This window comes from Pelophylax lessonae (genome assembly GCF_965119305.1).
Source record: "Pelophylax lessonae genome assembly, chromosome: 5".
Classification (NCBI taxonomy): domain Eukaryota; kingdom Metazoa; phylum Chordata; class Amphibia; order Anura; family Ranidae; genus Pelophylax; species Pelophylax lessonae.
Genome location: NC_138772.1, coordinates 556,130,427 through 556,149,902, shown reverse-complemented (window position 1 = coordinate 556,149,902; position 19,476 = coordinate 556,130,427). Strand labels below are relative to the sequence as shown.

General features: G+C 46.8%; 1 protein-coding gene and 1 long non-coding RNA gene across 3 annotated transcripts in view; both read right to left on the bottom strand.

The window, feature by feature from the left end:
- LOC309556744 (unconventional myosin-Ig-like) overlaps window positions 1-9,686 on the bottom strand; it is a 314,471-nt gene extending 304,785 nt beyond the window's left edge. For both annotated transcript variants that reach the window (XM_082259231.1, XM_082259232.1), the window contains exon 1: window positions 9,538-9,686. In XM_082259231.1, coding sequence (XP_082115357.1) covers window positions 9,538-9,632 — 95 coding nt within the window. In that variant the 5' untranslated portion in view covers window positions 9,633-9,686. The remainder of the gene's footprint in view (window positions 1-9,537) is intronic.
- Window positions 1-19,476, bottom strand: part of LOC309556750 — a 489,144-nt gene that overhangs the window by 344,755 nt on the left and 124,913 nt on the right. The gene's annotated exons all lie outside the window — the stretch shown is intronic.

Below are 19,476 nucleotides of genomic sequence, written 5' to 3'. Positions count from 1 at the left end.
TTTAGGAAAAAATAAATGACAAATTAAACCTCAAAATAAAGTGCAGCACAACCACATCTATACTACCAACACCAGAAAAATAAAATCAATTAATAATAATATACCACACATGAAAAAAAAAATATTTTGAAAAGGAATATGCATATACAGGTATACTGATACAAACTGAAGATTCAAATAATCCTAAAACAAATGTGAAATATTTGAATAAATAAAAAAAATGTGAGTCCAAAATTACAATAAATGTCCTTTTGTGCAGGAATCCTCAAAGTGAAAAACAAAACAAAAAAAAATTAAAGAAACACTTTTTAATCAGAGTATAGCATTAAGTCAAATAAACTCCAGGGATATTGATCTGGTCAGTTAAGTAGCAGAGGGGGTTGTTAATCAGTTTCAGCTGCTTTGGTGTTGATAAAAGTAACAGCAGGTGCACTAGATGGGCAACAATGAGACAACCCCTAAAACAGGAATGGTTTTGCAGGTGGAGGCCACTGACAATATTTTCCCTGACTGTTTCTCAATAGTTTTGTATTTGTCCGGGGTCGGTGTCACTACTGGTAGCATGAGGCCATACCTGGACCCTATAGAGGGGGTCAGTGTCACTACTGGTAGCATGAGGCCATACCTGGACCCTATAGAGGGGGTCAGTGTCACTACTGGTAGTATGAGGCCATACCTGGACCCTATAGAGGGGGTCAGTGTCACTACTGGTAGAATGAGGCCATACCTGGACCCTATAGAGGGGGTCAGTGTCACTACTGGTAGCATGAGGCCATACCTGGACCCTATAGAGGGGGTCAGTGTCACTACTGGTAGTATGAGGCCATACCTGGACCCTATAGAGGGGGTCAGTGTCACTACTGGTAGCATGAGGCCATACCTGGACCCTATAGAGGGAGGTCAGTGTCACTACTGGTAGTATGAGGCCATACCTGGACCCTATAGAGGGGGTCAGTGTCACTACTGGTAGTATGAGGCCATACCTGGACCCTATAGAGGGGGTCAGTGTCACTACTGGTAGCATGAGGCCATACCTGGACCCTATAGAGGGAGGTCAGTGTCACTACTGGTAGCATGAGGCCATACCTGGACCCTATAGAGGTGGTCAGTGTCACTACTGGTAGAATGAGGCCATACCTGGACCCTATAGAGGGGGGTCGGTGTCACTACTGGTAGCATGAGGCCATACCTGGACCCTATAGAGGGGGGTCAGTGTCACTACTGGTATCATGAGGCCATACCTGGACCCTATAGAGGGGGGTCAGTGTCACTACTGGTAGTATGAGTCCATACCTGGACCCTATAGAGGTTGCACAGGCAGTCCAACTCCTCCAGGATGACACATCAATATGCCATTGTCAGGTTTGCTGTGTCTCCCAGCACAGTCTCAGGAGCATGGAGGAGATTCCAGGAGACAGGCAGTTACTCTAGGAGATCTGGACAGGGCCAAAGAAGGTCCTTAACCCATCAGTAGGACCGGTATCTGCTCCTTTGTGCAAGGAGGAACAGGATGAGCGCTGCCAGAGCCCTACAAAATGACCTCCAGCAGCCACTGGTGTGAATGTCTCTGACCAAACAATCAGAAACAGACTTCATGAGGGTGGCCTGAGGGCCCGATGTCCTCTAGTGGGCGCTGTGCTCACTGCCCAGAACTGTGGAGCTCGATTGGCATTTGCATTGAACACCAGAATTGGCAGCTCCACCACTGGCACCCTGTGCTTTTCACAGATGAGAGCAGGGTCACCCTGAGCACATGTGACAGACGTGAAAGGGTCTGGGAAAGCCGTGGAGAACATTATGCTGCCTGTAACATCGTTCAGCATGACCGGTTGGGTGGTGGGTCAGTGATGGTCTGGGGAGACAAATCCATGGAGGGACACACAGACCTCTACAGGCTAGACAATGGCACCCTGACTGCCATTAGGTATTGGGATGAAATCCTTGGACCCATTGTCAGACCCTACGCTGGTGCAGTGGGTCCTGGGCTCCTCCTGGTGCACAACAATGCCCGGCCTCATGGGGTGAGAGTATGCAGCCAGTTCCTGGAGGATGAAGGAATTGATACCATTGAATGGCCCCCACGCTCGCTTGACCTAAATCCAATAGAATACCTCTGGGACATTATGTTTCTGTCCATCCGACGCCGCCGGGTTATACCTCAGTCTGTTCAGGAGCTCAGTGATGCCCTGGGCCAGATCTGGGAGGAAATACGCAAGGATGCCATCTTTAATCTCATTAGGAGCATCCCCCGACGTTATCAGGCATGCATACAAGTATGTGGGGGCCATACAAACTACTGAGGACCATTCTGAGGTCCTGCAATGACATTTCACCAAAATGGACTCGCCTGCTGCATCATTTTTTCACTTTGATTTTTGGGGTGTCTTTGAATTCAGCCCTCTGTAGGGTGATAATTTTCATTACCATCAAACTATGTGGCATCCTTTCCTTCCTAACACATTACCCAATCCATACCAGTATAGATCCTAACACATTACCCAGTCCATACCAGTATAGATCCTAACACATTACCCAGTCCATACCAGTATAGATCCCAACACATTACCCAGTCCATACCAGTATAGATCCCAACACATTACCCAGTCCATACCAGTATAGATTCTAACACATTACCCAGTCCATACCAGTATAGATCCTAACATATTATTCAGTTCATATCAGTATAGATCCTAACACATTACCCAGTCCATACCAGTATAGATCCTAACACATTACCCAGTCCATACCAGTATAGATCCTAACACATTACCCAGTCCATACCAGTATAGATCCTAACATATTATTCAGTTCATATCAGTATAGATCCTAACACATTACCCAGTCCATACCAGTATAGATCCTAACACATTACCCAGTCCATACCAGTATAGATCCTAACACATTACCCAGTCCATACCAGTATAGATCCTAACACATTACCCAGTCCATACCAGTATAAATCCTAACACATTACCCAGTCCATACCAGTATAGATCCTAACACATTACCCAGTCCATACCAGTATAGATCCTAACACATTACCCAGTCCATACCAGTATACATCCTAACACATTACCCAGTCCATACCAGTATAGATCCTAACACATTACCCAGTCCATACCAATATAGATTCTAACACATTACCCAGTCCATACCAGTATAGATCCTAGCACATTACCCAGTCCATACCAGTATACATCCTAACACATTACCCAGTCCATACCAGTATAGATCCTAACACATTACCCAGTCCATACCAATATAGATCCTAACACATTACCCAGTCCATTCCAGTATAGATCCTAACACATTACCCAGTCCATACCAGTATGGATCCTAACACATTACCCAGTCCATTCCAGTATAGATCCTTACACATTACCCAGTCAATACCGGTATAGATCCTAACACATTACCCAGTCCATACCAGTATAGATTCTAACACATTACCCAGTCCATACCAGTATAGATCCAAACACATTACCCAGTCCCTATCAGTATATATCCTAACACATTACCCAGTCCATACCAGTATAGATTCTAACACATTACCCAGTCCATACCAGTATAGATCCTAACACATTACCCAGTCCATACCAGTATAGATCCAAACACATTACCCAGTCCACACTAGTATAGATCCTAACACATTACCCAGTCCATACCAGTATAGATCCTAACACATTACCCAGTCCACACTAGTATAGATCCTAACACATTACCCAGTCCATACCAGTATAGATCCAAACACATTACCCAGTCCATACCAATATAGATCCTAACACATTACCCAGTCCATACCAGTATAGATCCTAACACATTACCCAGTCCATACCAGTATAGATCCTAACACATTACCCAGTCCATACCAGTATAGATCCTAACACATTACCCAGTCCATACCAGTATAGATCCTAACACATTACCCAGTCCATACCAGTATAGATCCAAACACATTACCCAGTCCATACCAGTATAGATCCTTACACATTACCCAGTCCCTATCAGTATATATCCTAACACATTATCCACAAGTGTCTCCAGCCCCACTGGTATGGTATGAGAAATCTCTTTAGATGGCGAGACCCCCATCAACACAAATGCATGGAAAGATTGGGGAGACCATCATGGCGCTGGATCAAAGATATCATAATTTATTTTTAAAAGTTGAAATTCTCACAAATATAGTGTACTAGATGATTCCCATACAGCAACAATATATAAAACTGATGGTCCCCTTACGGATGAGCGCCCTGGATGGATGCAGGAGTTGGCCGATAACCACACAATCGGGCGCAATGATATCACGCCTTTTGACGCGTTTCGTCACGTGACCATGACTTAATCATAGGAAAGAAAAGATTATTTTTGTTTCCTATTATTTTTTATTGCACTTTATTTTGAGGTTTCTATTATTGATGATTGAACACATCTTAGTGCTTGGCTGCACCACTTATGATTATAGACACTTTTGGTAAGCATGGAGTATTTTTTTTTCCAGTAAATGACAAATGGTAATGATGTAACTATTTACAAAGTCTATTCTTTTGGAAACATTGTAACACTGACAGGAAAGTGAAAGTAATGAGTACTCGAGAGGAACTTGCTATGGATGAGGTTCTGGTTGGAGCCAAACTCACATTGTACCCAAATCCAAATGTTATACAGTGGGGGGGAAATATTAATTTGATCCCCTTCAGATTTTTAAAGTTTGCCCACTTACAAAGAAATGACGGGTGTATAATTTTTATCATAGGTGTATTTTATACGATAGAGACAGAATATCAACCAAAAATCCAGAAAAAAAAAACACATGATACAAATGTTATAAATGGAGTTGCAGTTCAGTGAGTAAAATAAGTATTTGATCCCCAAGTACTTGGTGGAGAAACCCTTGTTGGAAGCACAGAGGTCAGACGTTTCTAGTAGTTGGTGACCAGGTTTGCACACATCTCAGGAGGGATTTTGGTCCACTCTTCTTTACAGATCTTCTCTAAATCATTAAGGTTTCTTTGCTGTCGCTTGGCAACTCGAAGTTTCAGCTCCCTCCATACATTTTATATAGGATTAATGTCTGGAGACTGACTAGGCCACTCCATCACCTTAATGTGCTTCTTCTTGAGCCACTCCTTTGTTGCCTTGGCGATATGTTTTGGGTCATTGTCATGCTGGAAGACCCATCCATGACCCATCTTCAGTGTTCTGGCTGAGGGAAGAAGGTTCTCATCCAAGATTTTACAATATATGGCCCCGTCCTTTGGTCCCTCAATGTGGCAAAGTTGATCTGTTCCTTTAGCAGAGAAACAGCCCCAAAGCCCCAAATGTTTCCACCTCCATGCATGACTGTAGGGACGGTGACTGCAGGGATGATGACTGTAGGGATGGTGACTTCAGGGATGGTGACTGCAGGGATGATGACTGTAGGGATGGTGACTGCAGGGATGATGACTGTAGGGATGGTGACTGTAGGGACGGTGACTGCAGGGATGATGACTGTAGGGATGGTGACTTCAGGGATGGTGACTGCAGGGATGATGACTGTAGGGATGGTGACTGTAGGGACGGTGACTGCAGGGATGATGACTGTAGGGATGGTGACTTCAGGGATGGTGACTGCAGGGATGATGACTGTAGGGATGGTGACTGTAGGGACGGTGACTGCAGGGATGATGACTGTAGGGATGGTGACTTCAGGGATGGTGACTGCAGGGATGATGACTGTAGGGATGGTGACTGTAGGGACGGTGACTGCAGGGATGATGACTGTAGGGATGGTGACTGTAGGGACGGTGACTGCAGGGATGATGACTGTAGGGATGGTGACTTCAGGGATGGTGACTGCAGGGATGATGACTGTAGGGATGGTGACTGTAGGGACGGTGACTGTAGGGAAGATGACTGTAGGGATGCTGACTGTAGGGATGGTGACTGCAGGGATGATGACTGTAGGGATGATGACTGTAGGGATGGTGACTGCAGGGATGGTGACTGTAGGGACGGTGACTGTAGGGATGCTGACTGTAGGGATGGTGACTGCAGGGATGGTGACTGTAGGGACGGTGACTGTAGGGATGCTGACTGTAGGGATGGTGACTGTAGGGATGGTGACTGTAGGGATGGTGACTGTAGGGATGATGACTGTAGGGATGGTGACTGTAGGGATGGTGACTGTAGGGAAGGTGACTGTAGGGATGATGACTGCAGGGATGATGACTGTAGGGATGGTGACTGCAGGGATGATGACTGTAGGGATGGTGACTGCAGGGATGGTGACTGTAGGGACGGTGACTGTAGGGATGCTGACTGTAGGGATGGTGACTGCAGGGATGGTGACTGTAGGGATGATGACTGTAGGGATGATGACTGTAGGGATGGTGACTGCAGGGATGGTGACTGTAGGGACGGTGACTGTAGGGATGCTGACTGTAGGGATGGTGACTGCAGGGATGATGACTGTAGGGATGATGACTGTAGGGATGGTGACTGCAGGGATGGTGACTGTAGGGACGGTGACTGTAGGGATGCTGACTGTAGGGATGGTGACTGCAGGGATGGTGACTGTAGGGATGATGACTGTAGGGATGGTGACTGTAGGGATGGTGACTGTAGGGAAGGTGACTGTAGGGATGATGACTGCAGGGATGATGACTGTAGGGATGGTGACTGCAGGGATGATGACTGTAGGGGTGGTGACTGTAGAGATGGTGTCTGTAGGGAAGGTGACTGTAGGGATGGTGACTGTAGGGATGGTGACTGTAGGGATGGTGACTGTAGGGATGATGGTGTTCTTAGGGTCATAGTTGGCGTTTTTTTCTTCCTCCAAACACGACGAGTCAAGTTAATGCCAAAGAGCTCATTTTGGTCTCATCTGACCACAGCACTTTCTCCCAAATCTTCTCTGAATCATTTAAATGTTTGGCAAACTTCAGAGACCAAAATTGAGCTCTATGCCATTACCTTGGCTTAATGTTTGGAGGAAGAAAAATGTTAACTATGACCCTAATCATCATTCCACCATCACTACCGTCAAGCATGGAGGTGGAAACATGATGCTTTGGGGCCAACTTTGCTGTATTGAGGGCCCAATGGGTGGAGCCATGTATTGTAAAATCTTGGATGAGAACCTTCTTCCCTCAGCCAGAACACTGAAGATGGGTCATGGATGGGTCTTCCAGCATGACAATGCAATAAAGGAGTGGCTCAGGAAGAAGCACATTAAGGTCATGGAGTGGTCTACCCAGTCTCCAGACATTAATCCTATAAAAAAAATTTATGGAGGGAGCTGAAACTTCGAGTTGCCATGCGACAGCCAAGAAACCTGAAGGATTTAGAGAAGATTTGTAAAGAAGAGTGGACCAAAATCCCTCCTGAGATGTGTGCAAACCTGGGGGCCAACTACAAGAAACGTCTGACCTCTGTGCTTCCAACAAGGGTTTCTCCACCAACTACTAAGTCATGTTTTGCTTCGGGAACAAATACTTATTTTACTCACTGAACTGCAACTCAATTTATAACATTTGTATCATGTGTTTTTTTCTGGATTTTTGGTTGATATTCTGTCTCTATCATATAAAATACACCTATGATAAAAATTATACACCCGCCATTTCTTTGTAATTGGGCAAACTTACACAATCTGCAGGGGATCAATAATTATTTTCCCCCACTGTACCATAGTTCACCAAACCACCGAACTGTCCCAGGTTTCACCCGGTTTTCTCCTTCTTTTCCTCTCCCAGTTTCTCCCATATCCCTCCCTGATTTCTCCTCCCTCGCACCTACTCTTCTACCCAGTGGAACAAAGTGGATGTAAAGGCTCATTCTATGGATAAAGATAAAAAATCTTCTGTGTGCAGCCCCCACCCCCCAAACCTTACCTGAGCCCCATCACCATCCAGCGATGGGCATGAGAGCCTCAGCTCTCCTTGGTCTCTCCCTCCTCATTGGCTAAGACAGCAGCAGCAGCCATTGGCTCCTGCTACTGTCAATCACAGCCAATGAGGAGAGAGCTGGGGCCAGGGGAGCGGGCGGGGGACCCGAAAAGAGGAGGGTCGGAGCTGCAAAACCGTTCCATAGAGCAGGTAAGTATAACAAGATTGTTATTAAAAACAAAAAAAACATTTAATATCACTTTAAGCCGCATATCTGCGACTATAAAGAGCCCTAAAGGGCCCCCAGCACTGCTTTTCCATAGATCCTGAATGGCTGTGACACAAATGTCTCATCTTCTTTACCCTGAATGACGATTGTTTCTATCAGATGTTTTAGCTCCAGTCTGGGGTGACTGATGTTATTTTCCTCTAATATTCAACAAAAATGATTGTACCAGAAAAAATAGAATTCCTGATACAGTGTTTATAAACATTGCTCAGACAGGAGATAGAGAGATACAAAGTAACAATGTTTATAAACATTGCTCAGACAGGAGATAGAGAGATACAAAGTAACATTGTTTATAAACATTGCTCAGACAGGAGATAGAGAGATACAAAGTAACATTGTTTATAAACATTGATCAGACGGGAGATAGAGAGATACAAAGTAACAATGTTTATAAACATTGCTCAGACAGGAGATAGAGAGATACAAAGTAACATTGTTTATAAACATTGATCAGATAGGAGATAGAGAGATACAAAGTAACATTGTTTATAAACATTGATCAGACTGGAGATAGAGCGATACAAAGTAACATTGTTTATAAACATTGATCAGACTGGAGATAGAGCGATACAAAGTAACATTGTTTATAAACATTGATCAGACGAGAGATACAAAGTAACATTGTTTATAAACATTGATCAGAGGGGAGATAGAGATACAAAGTAACATTGATTATAAACATTGTTCAGACGGGAGATTGAGAGATACAAAGTAACATTGTTTATAAACATTGATCAGACAGGAGATAGAGAGATACAAAGTGACATTGTTTATAAAAATTGATCAGTCGGGAGATAGAGAGATACAAAGTAACATTGACTATAACCATTGATCACCTCTGGGATGAATTCGAGCACAGACTGCGAGCCAGGCCTTCTCGTCCAACATCAGTGCCTGACCTCACAAATGCGCTACCAGAAGAATGGTCAAACATTCCCATAGACACTCCTAAACCTTGTGGACAGCCTTCCCAGAAGAGTTGAAGCTGTTATAGCGGCAAAGGGTGGGCCAACTCAATATTGAACCCTACGGACTAAGACTGGGATGCCATTAAAGTTAATGTGCGTGTAAAGGCAGGCGTCCCAATACTTTTGGTAATATAGGGTATATTTTGGTGGAAAGGGTTCAGGGATTGCTAACAGTCCACGTGTTGGGAGGGGCTCAATACTTGCCTTGCCCCGGGTGCTGGCAACCTACGCTATGCCGCTGATGGAAAGCCCCGCAAGGAAACGACATCATCTTACCTGAACCCAGTCCACCATCCGCCTGAGTTTAATGGTTTCTATTTCCAGGCGGCACCCCTCAGCACTGGGAGTGCCCACCTTCAGACCACCCAGACCATGGCAGTTACCAGGAAAAGCCTCTCTGAATTACCTGAGCTTCAGGTTGTCCATGAACTCCTCCATGGTGACATTGTCCAGCAGCACAAAGTCCGCCTTGCCGAACTCCAGGCTCTCCTGCTCCGCCATGCCGGCCCCGGGTTGTGTGGATCCAGAATCAGAGGGGTGTACGGGGCGGCTGTGTGACTTCTCAGTGACAGGAACCAAAGCGAGAGGATGACAGCAGCCGCTGTGACTTCCTGGTGCGGTTTTAGGCGGGGAGAGTCACACGGGGGAACCTGGAGGGAAGCTGACGAGAAGAGGCGACAGCGCAGTCCGCACATCTGCTGCACAGATAAGGAAGACCACAGAGGACCCCCCACAGCTGAGGATCTGCTCCCTGCACACGACACGTTTCATTCATTTTTTTTTATGTGATTTTCACATTGTTGCCTTTGCTGTTCCATATTTACAAGTCTGACCTTCACACGTAGATTTTTAAACCTCCTTCTAGTTCCGCGTTTCTTAACCTCGGTCCTCAACCACCCCCAACAGTTGTATGTTACCAGATTTCTGCACACCCTCCGACAGAGAGGAAGAGGAAAAGGCAATTACAGCCAGCGATGTCATCTCTACGCTTCTCTATGCAGTGCAAGCAGATGGGGGCTGGTGGGAGGAGCCATCAGGGTGCTGTGATGTTTTCAAGAAGCCCCTCCCACCAGCTTTGATCTGCCTGCATTGCATAGAGAAGCGTAGAGACCAGGGGCTGACTGGCAACTTTCAGCCCAGGGGGGCAAATACAAACCAGAGGCCCATGGTGCAGCATCTCGACCCCCTCTCCTCCTCCCACTCTCCCTCTTCCCAGCCTCCTCCTGACCCCCATTCCAGGCTGAAGCTCCGCTCCAAGTACTCCCAATTAACCAGCCTCCCAACCTGGCCAGCAGGGGGCGGTTGGGGGGAGCTGGGACAGCTTGGTCATGGCTGGCCGGGGGAGGAGAGTCTCCAGTGGGGCATGGATCCGGCCTCTGCTCAGACCCAGTTTACACCATCCATGCTGGGTGGGGGCTGCGCTCGGTCCTTGTCTTCATCCCACACTCAGTAAGTCAGAAGCGGGGACTTTTTACTTCTCTTCACCAGGAATTCTCTAAGCATGTCTGTGGCAGGAGCGGTGCAGCCTTTTTATGGGGCATCAGAGTGGCCCAGGGGGGCAATTGCCCCCCTGGCCCAGTCCTCCCCTGGTAGAGACCTGGTGATGAAGCATGCAGGGCCGCTGATAGGGGGGGGGGACCAACAGTAGGGGGCCCGGGCACACAGGGGGGCCCCAACAGTACAGGGAATCAGGCAGAGGGGGAAATACAGAGGGAAGACCTGTGCGGCTCTCTGCAGCAGCTGAAAGCCAGTTTCTCAGCCTCCTGCCAGCTTTCAGCTGCTGCAGGGAGAGACACAGACGCAGAGCATCATTCCTGTAATTGCTTCTACGACACCGATCCCCCTCCCTGTTCTACCTGCTTCTGATCCCCCCCCTTCCCGTATGCCCCCCTTTCACTGTGCGCCCCCCCCCGCCACAGTGCTGCAGGGAGAGAAACAGACACAGGGCATCTTTCCTGTAATTGCTTCTCTGACACCGATCCCCCTTCCTGTTCTACCTGCTGCTGACCCCCCCCCCTTCCTGTGTGCCCCCCTTTCAATGTGCCCCCCCCCCCCCCACCACCACAGTGCTGCAGGGAGAGAAACAGACACAGGGCATCTTTCCTGTAATTGCTACTCCCACACCGATGCCCCTTCCTGTTCTACCTGCTGCTGACCCCCCCCCCCCCCTTCCCGTATGCCCTCCTTTCACTGTGCCGCCCCCCTCCCGCAGTGCTGCAGGCTTCCCTGTCCTGTAAAAAAATAACAAATTAAAAAAATAATAATAATATTTGAACATTAATAAATAATTTAAAAAAATTAGTAAAATAAAAGAATTGTTAAAATTTTGCTTTGTGCACTGGACCGCCAGTCCTCCAGTAGGGGGCCCGGGCCCACAGGGGGGCCCCAACAGCACGGGGAGTCGGTGCGGTTGGGCGGAGGGGCAATTACAGAGGGAAGCCCCGTGCAGCTCTCTGCAGCAGCCGAAAGACAGTTTCTCCGCCTCCTGCCAGCTTTCAGCTGCTGCAGGGAGAGACACAGACACAGGGCATCGTTCCTGTAATTGCTTTTCAGAGGCCGATCCCCCTCCCTGTTCTGCCTGCTTCTGATCCCCCCCTCTGTGTGCCCCCCTTTTCACTGTGCCGCCCCCGCAGCGCTGCAGGCTTCCTTGTCCTGTAAAAAAATAACAAATCGTAAAAAAAAATAATAATTAAACTTTGTAATAAATCATTTAAAAAAAATTGTAAAATAAAATAATTGTAAAAATGTTTAACATTAACCACTTGCCGACCTCCCACCCAGGGCTGGCCTTAGGTGTTCAGGCGCCCTGTGCGAGCTAATCTTGTGGTGCCCCCCCATCCTCACCCCTCGTCCCCTGGTCACCTAAACATACACAAAGAGGAAGAAAATATTTGTAACAAATAAGAGAGATGCAGGGGCTGTGGGCATGGTACAGGAGATGCAGGGGCTGCGGGCATAATGCAGGGGCTGCAGGCATGGTGCAGGAGATGCAGGGGCTGCGGGCATGGTGCAGGAGATGCAGAGGCTGCGGGCATAATGCAGGGGCTGTGGGCATGGTGCAGGAGATGCAGGGGCTGTGGGCATGGTGCAGGAGATGCAGGGGCTGCGGGAATGGTGCAGGAGATGCAGAGGCTGCGGGCATAATGCAGGGGCTGTGGGCATGGTGCAGGAGATGCAGGGGCTGCAGGCATGGTGCAGGAGATGCAGGGGCTGCGGACATGGTGCAGGAGATGCAGGGGCTGCGGGCATGGTGCAGGAGATGCAGAGGCTGCGGGCATAATGCAGGGGCTGTGGGCATGGTGCAGGAGATGCAGGGGCTGTGGGCATGGTGCAGGAGATGCAGGGGCTGCGGGAATGGTGCAGGAGATGCAGAGGCTGCGGGCATAATGCAGGGGCTGTGGGCATGGTGCAGGAGATGCAGGGGCTGCAGGCATGGTGCAGGAGATGCAGGGGCTGCGGGCATGGTGCAGGAGATGCAGAGGCTGCGGGCATAATGCAGGGGCTGTGGGCATGGTGCAGGAGATGCAGGGGCTGCGGGCATGGTGCAGGCGATGCAGGGGCTGCGGGCATGGTGCAGGAGATGCAGAGGCTGCGGGCATAATGCAGGGGCTGTGGGCATGGTGCAGGAGATGCAGGGGCTGCGGGCATGGTGCAGGAGATGCAGGGGCTGTGGGCATGGTACAGGAGATGCAGAGGCTGCGGGCATAATGCAGGGGCTGCAGGCATGGTGCAGGAGATGCAGGGGCTGCGGGCATGGTGCAGGAGATGCAGAGGCTGCGGGCATAATGCAGGTGCTGTGGGCATGGTGCAGGAAAAGCAGGGGCTGCGGGCATGGTACAGGAGATGCAGAGGCTGCGGGCATAATGCAGGGGCTGTGGGTATGGTGCAGGAGATGCAGGGGCTGCGGGCATGGTGCAGGAGATGCAGGGGCTGTGGGCATGGTACAGGAGATGCAGAGGCTGCGGGCATGGTGCAGGAGATGCAGGGGCTGTGGGCATGGTACAGGAGATGCAGGGGCTGTGGCCATAATGCAGGGGCTGTGGGCATGGTGCAGGTGATGCAGGGGCTGCAGGCATGGTACAGGAGATGCAGAGGCTGCGGGCATAATGCAGGAGCTGTGGGCATGGTGCAGGAGATGCAGGGGCTGCGGGCATGGTGCAGGAGATGCAGGGGCTGCGGGCATGGTGCAGGAGATGCAGGGGCTGTGGGCATGGTACAGGAGATGTAGAGGCTGCGGGCATAATGCAGGGGCTGTGGGCATGGTGCAGGAGATGCAGGGGCTGTGGGCATGGTACAGGAGATGCAGAGGCTGCGGGCATAATGCAGGGGCTGCAGGCATGGTACAGGAGATGCAGAGGCTGCGGGCATAATGCAGGGGCTGCAGGCATGGTACAGGAGATGCAGAGGCTGCGGCAATAATGCAGGGGCTGTGGGCATGGTGCAGGAGATGCAGAGGCTGCAGGCATGATGCAGGGCTGTGGGCATGGGGCAAGAGATGCAGGGGCTGCGGGCATGGTGCAGGAGATGCAGAGGCTGTGGACATGATGCAGGGGCTGTGGGCATGGTGTAGGAGATGCAGGGCTGTGGGCATGTTGTAGGTGCTGCTGGCATGGTACAGAGAATGCAGTGCTGCAGGCATGGTACAGGAAATTCTCCTGGAGATGCCTGGGCTGGGGAAGGGTCTCACTTATGGTTGGTGAGGCGCCTTGCATTTAAAAATGGCACCGCTTGGCGCTAACACATCACCGTATATATGCGCCGTCTGCCTGAGAATAGCCAAGTGTGTACGGGCTCTCCCGAGCGGCGGCAGCGCATGCGCAGTGTACCTATCGGGCTGGCCGCGGCCATTTTTGTTTCAGGTGCGTTGATCTTCAGCCAGCCCCATCTTCAGACAGTCCTGCTGTGACTCGTCCTGGCTGTGAGTAACTGACTGCTGCAAGCTGTGATGGCCGCACGGCGCCACTGAGGCCTATGGCGCCCTGTGCGGCCGCACAGCTCGCACACCCGAAAAGCTGGCCCTGCGCCCGCCGCAGTTTTACTGCACAAAACGACATAGCCCTATGACGGTCGGTCGGTACTAGGCAGCGGGGAAGCCGATCCACGGGGCCGGTGCCCGCGATCGCTCCCCGCTGAGAGAGAAGAACGATCGGATGTTGTAAACACAGCCGACTGTTCTTCTCTCTGGAATGATCACAGAGCGCCTGTGATCCTTCTATATAGGATCACATATCTCTATGATCATTTCACAAGTCCCTCCCCCATACAGTTAGAAAACACCCCCTAGGCTCACACTTAACCCTTTGATCACCCCTAGGTTAACCCCTTCCCTGCCAGTGTCATTAGTACAGGAACAGTGCATATTTTTAGCACTGATTACTGTAGTACTGTCACTGGTCCCCCAAAAAGTGTCAAAAATGTCAGTTAGGGGTCCCATCTGTCCGCCGCAATGTCGCAGTCCCCCTAAAAATCGCAGATCGCCGCCATTACTAGTAAAATAAATAAATAGAATTGACGTAAATCTTTCCCTTAGTTTGTAGACGCGATCACTTTTGCGCAAACCAATCAAAATACGCTTATTGCGTTTTTTTTTTTTTTAACAAAAATATTTAGCAGAATACAAATTGGCCTAAAATGTTGAAATAATTTAATTTTTACATTTTTTTATTTTTTATTGGGAATTTTATATAGCAGAAAGTGAAAAATGTTTTTTTTTTTTTTTCAGAATTGTCGCTTTTTTATAACGCAAAAAATAAAAATCGCACAGGTGATCAAATACCGCCAAAAGAAATCTCTATTTGTGGGGAAAAATGGACATAAATTTTATTTGGGTACAGTGTTGCATGACTGCGCAATTGTCCATTAAACTTACGCAGTGCCGAATCGCAAAACATGGCCTGGTCATTAAGGGGGGCAAATCCTTCCGTGGTTAAAAAAAAAAAAAATTATACATTTTGTTTTTTAAATATATAAAATTCTATTATAAAAGAGATACTTCTCTGTTATGTTTGTGTCCGCTAATAATGATTTTAGTGTATTTTTAGTAAAAAATATTGTCTTGATATAAATAATATTTAAACATTAATAAATAATTTCAAAAAATATTGTAAAATAAAAGAATTGTTAAAATTGTTTACATAAAAAAGTGTAAAAAAATAATTTAATTCACACGGGATCTCAGTTATTTTTGTGTCCGCTAATAATGATTTTAGTATATATTTAGTGAAAATATTGTCTTAATAAATTCAGGGGGGGGGGGGCCCTGCCAGGTAGGCTATACGGGGCCCCATGATTTCTAACAGCAGCCCTGGAAGCATGATCCTGCGTCCGCCCTTTACCTCCATGACTAAGCCCCTGGTGGGTGGGGTGAAACATGTCAGAGGGCGTGGCTTGGGGAGTGGTGTAAGGCTGAGGCCGTCTCGCACATGGTAACAACAGCAGACTAGACTGGGAGAGCGGCCATTTTTCTCAGCATGCTACACACTACCAGGTGAGGTGGTAGTAGTGGGACAGGGTCACCACCAGCGCCCGGGGCAAGGATCCAGAATTGCACCCCCCCCACTTTTAAAACATGCCTTAAAATGGGTGTACCACCCTGCGTCTGTTCTTTGCCCCTATTGCTTATCTACATCCGGGGCAGCTGCCCCCTCCTGCCCACCCAATTGTCCCAGCACTACTGGATGGTGATTTTTTAACACCAGCACCCCATTTCTAAGCACTTGTGGGACAATATATATCTTTGCTTAGAGCCGCACTACAAGTATAAGCAGGTTACTTTACACCTGGATCTCTGTGCTTCATGGCTGGTGGGAGGGGCTGGCAGGGGGCTGTACAGAGCTTCCTGAAAAAAAATCCCAGAACCCTGCCTTAGCACTCCTCTCCAGAGCCCTTAGCCCTGATGCAAGCAGTGGGAGGAGTTATGCAAATAATAAAATGCCCTGATGGGTGGGCAGTACTGGGACAGGTTCATCCAGCCCCCATGACAAGGATGTAGAATTGTGCCCCCTCCCCCACTGTTAATGCATGCCATAGAATGGGCGTACCACCCTGCATCTATTCTCTTCCCCCTTGCTTCTCTGCGCCCTGGGCAGATGGCCCTCCTGCCCACCCCTTGTCCTGGCATTGTGGGTGGGTGTCAGTCTTGAGGAGTGGGCGTTCCTAGGCAGGCTGTATTTGCATAGGTAACGCCCACATGTGATGCTGAGCCCCCATGATTGAAAGCACGGGCTTTTGGGAGGAGTTTTGCAAATATCAAAATGCCTTGATAGGCGGATGTCAGCGTGGAGGGGCGGGCATTTCTAGGCAGGCTGTATTTGCATAGGCAACACCCACATGTGATGTTAAGCCTCCATGTTTACAGAAAAAAAAACTGAAATCCAAAGAATGGAAGGGGCGGGGCCAGAGACAGTCAGGCTGGGGAGGAAAGTACTGCAGGATGCTGGACGTCCTCCAGCCAGGAAATGAGGCGGGCTTTATAACAGCACTCCTGTAAAGAGCCCTCAGTCCTGATACAAGCAGTGGGAGGAGTTATGCAAATAATAAAATGCCCTGATGGGTGGGCAGTACTGGGGCAGGTTCATCCAGCACCCAGGACAAGGATGCAGAATTGTGCACCCTCCCCCACTGTTAATGCATGCCATAAAATGGGTGTACCACCCTGCATCTATTCTCTTCCCCCTTGCTTCTCTGTGCCCGGGGCAGATGTCCCTCCTGCCCACTCCATGTCCTGGCATTGTGGGTGGGTGTCTGTCCTGGAGAAGTGGGCATTCCTAGGCAGGCTGTAGTAACGCCCACATATGATGCTGAGCTCCCATGATTGGAAGCATGGGCTCTTGGGAGGAGTTATGCAAATATCAAAATGCCTTGCTGGGTGGATGCGTCTGAAGGGGAGGGCGTTTCTAGGCAGGCTGCGTTTGCATAGGTAACGCCCACATGTGATGCTAAGTCAGTTTGGAGGAGTGGGCGTTCCTAGGCAGGCTGTATTTGCATAGGTAACACCCACATATCATGCTGATCATCCATGATTGGAGGCATGGGCTCTTGGGAGGAGTTAAGCAAATATCACAATGCTTTGATGGGCGGATATCAGTCTGGAGAAGTGGGTGTTTCTAGGCAGGATGCATTTGCATAGGCAACGCCCACATGTGATGCTGAGCTTCCATAATTAAAAAAAAAACTGAAATCCAATGAATGAACGGGGCGGGGCCAGATACAAAATAGTGGGAGGAGTTATGCAAATATAAAAATGCCTTGATGGGTGGGTGTCAGTCTGGAGAGTGGGCGTTTCTAGGCAAGGCTATGTTTGCATAGGTAACGCCCACATGTTATGCTGAGCCTCCATGATTGGAAAAACTGAAGTCCAATGAATGAAAGGGGCGGGAACAGGCAGGCTGGGGAGGAAAATAAAATAAAATAAAAATAAAGCCGGGGGTGCAGGGTGTAGCAGTGCCCCCCCCCCCTTCTCTTATAACATTGTATCATTTCCTTCTATCAGGAGATTTCCTCATCTCTGTGGTGTAGAGGGGCGTGGCTCGATGAACGGGTCCTAGACGGCTTCTCCGCCCACATCACACCGTGACCGTATTTCCTGTTATTTCATTTTTCTTAAACGTTCAGAAAACAAGCTGAGAAAACGCCCAAAAAATAATGTCTTCATTACAAAAATTGTACAAAAAATAATAATAATATCATAAAAATAATATTATAATATAAATAATAATAGTAATATAATAATAATAATATTATAATATAAATTATAACAATAATAATAATATAATAATAATAATAATAATATAATAATAATAATAATAATAATAATAATAATAATAATAATAATAATATAATAATATAATATAATAATAATAATATAATATAATAATAATATTAATAATAAAAATATAATAGAATATAATATAATAATAATATAATAGAACATAATATAATAATAATAATATAATAATAATATAATATAATAATAATAATAATGATAAGAAAAATAATATAATATAATATAATAATAATATAATATAATTTAATATAATATAATAATAATAATAAAAATAATAATAATAATAATACAAAAAAAGAACTTTATTTCACTCCCTTGAATTTTTTAATTTCTTTAAAAATCTGCATTGTTCACTACAAAATGACCTAAAACCCCCAAATATCAGAGGCCCTGGAGAATAAAATGGAGACTGTCACAATTTTTTTTTTTTACATCACACGATATTTGCAAAAAATGTATCACATTTCTGGAATTTTAGCGCACACAATCACTATATATTTTTTTTGGGCAAAATATAAAAGATGAGGTTGTGCCGAGTAAATGGATACCCAACATGCCAAGTCTTAAAAATTGAACACGCCTGTGAAATGGTGACAAACTACGGTCCCTAAGGCTCTTTTTAGGCTTCTGCGACTTGGGATCCGACTTGTGAGACCCCTCAAGTCGCAGGAAGTGTGAAAGTCAATGTATGTCTATGAGAGCCGTTTCCTACTAATACTACTGATATTTTAGGTTACTGCGCCACTTTGGTCCAACGTTTGATGCGACCTTTCCGGGTCAGATCAAAGTAGCATTAAAAGATGCATCGAAATCGCACTGTAAAGTTGTAATGCACATCGCATGACAGAGACTAAAATTGTCAATAGGCGACGTTTTAAACGTTTTTACATCTCATCAGTTTAGAGGTAGCTGTGAATTATGTCCCTAAGGCTCCATTCACACTTCTGCGACTTTGCATGCAATTTTAGACATCAAAGTCGCATGAAATGTCCCCCCTCATGTTTTCTATTGAGTAATGTTCATCTCTATGCAACTTAAAGTTGTGGCCACTTCAGAGTAGTTCATGCAATACTTTTAGGTTGCGTTATTTAAAATACATTTTTTAATTTTTTTTAAATAAATTTTTATTATAATTTAACATTTTTAACACTTTTTTTATTTAACTTAATTGCTTTGCTATCACAATGGGACGTAAAGTCGCAGACACTTCAAAGTAGTATATGCAATATTTTGGGGTTGCGTTATTTAAAATGTATTTATACTTTTTTTTATCATTTTAATATAATTTAAATTTTTTTAACACTTTTCTTAATTTAATTTTTTGGTTGAACTTTATTGCTTTGCTATCACAGTGGGACAGACAGGTGTCCTATGTATGTATAGGTGACAGGTTCTCTTTATGGAGATATCAGAAACTTATATCACACTTGTGCAACTTGTCATGCGACTCTGGACATCAAAGTCGCATGAAAAATCGCACCCCATATTTTCCAATGAGTACCGTTCATATCTATGTGACTTAAAGTTGTGGCCACTTCAGAGTAGTTCATGCAATACTTT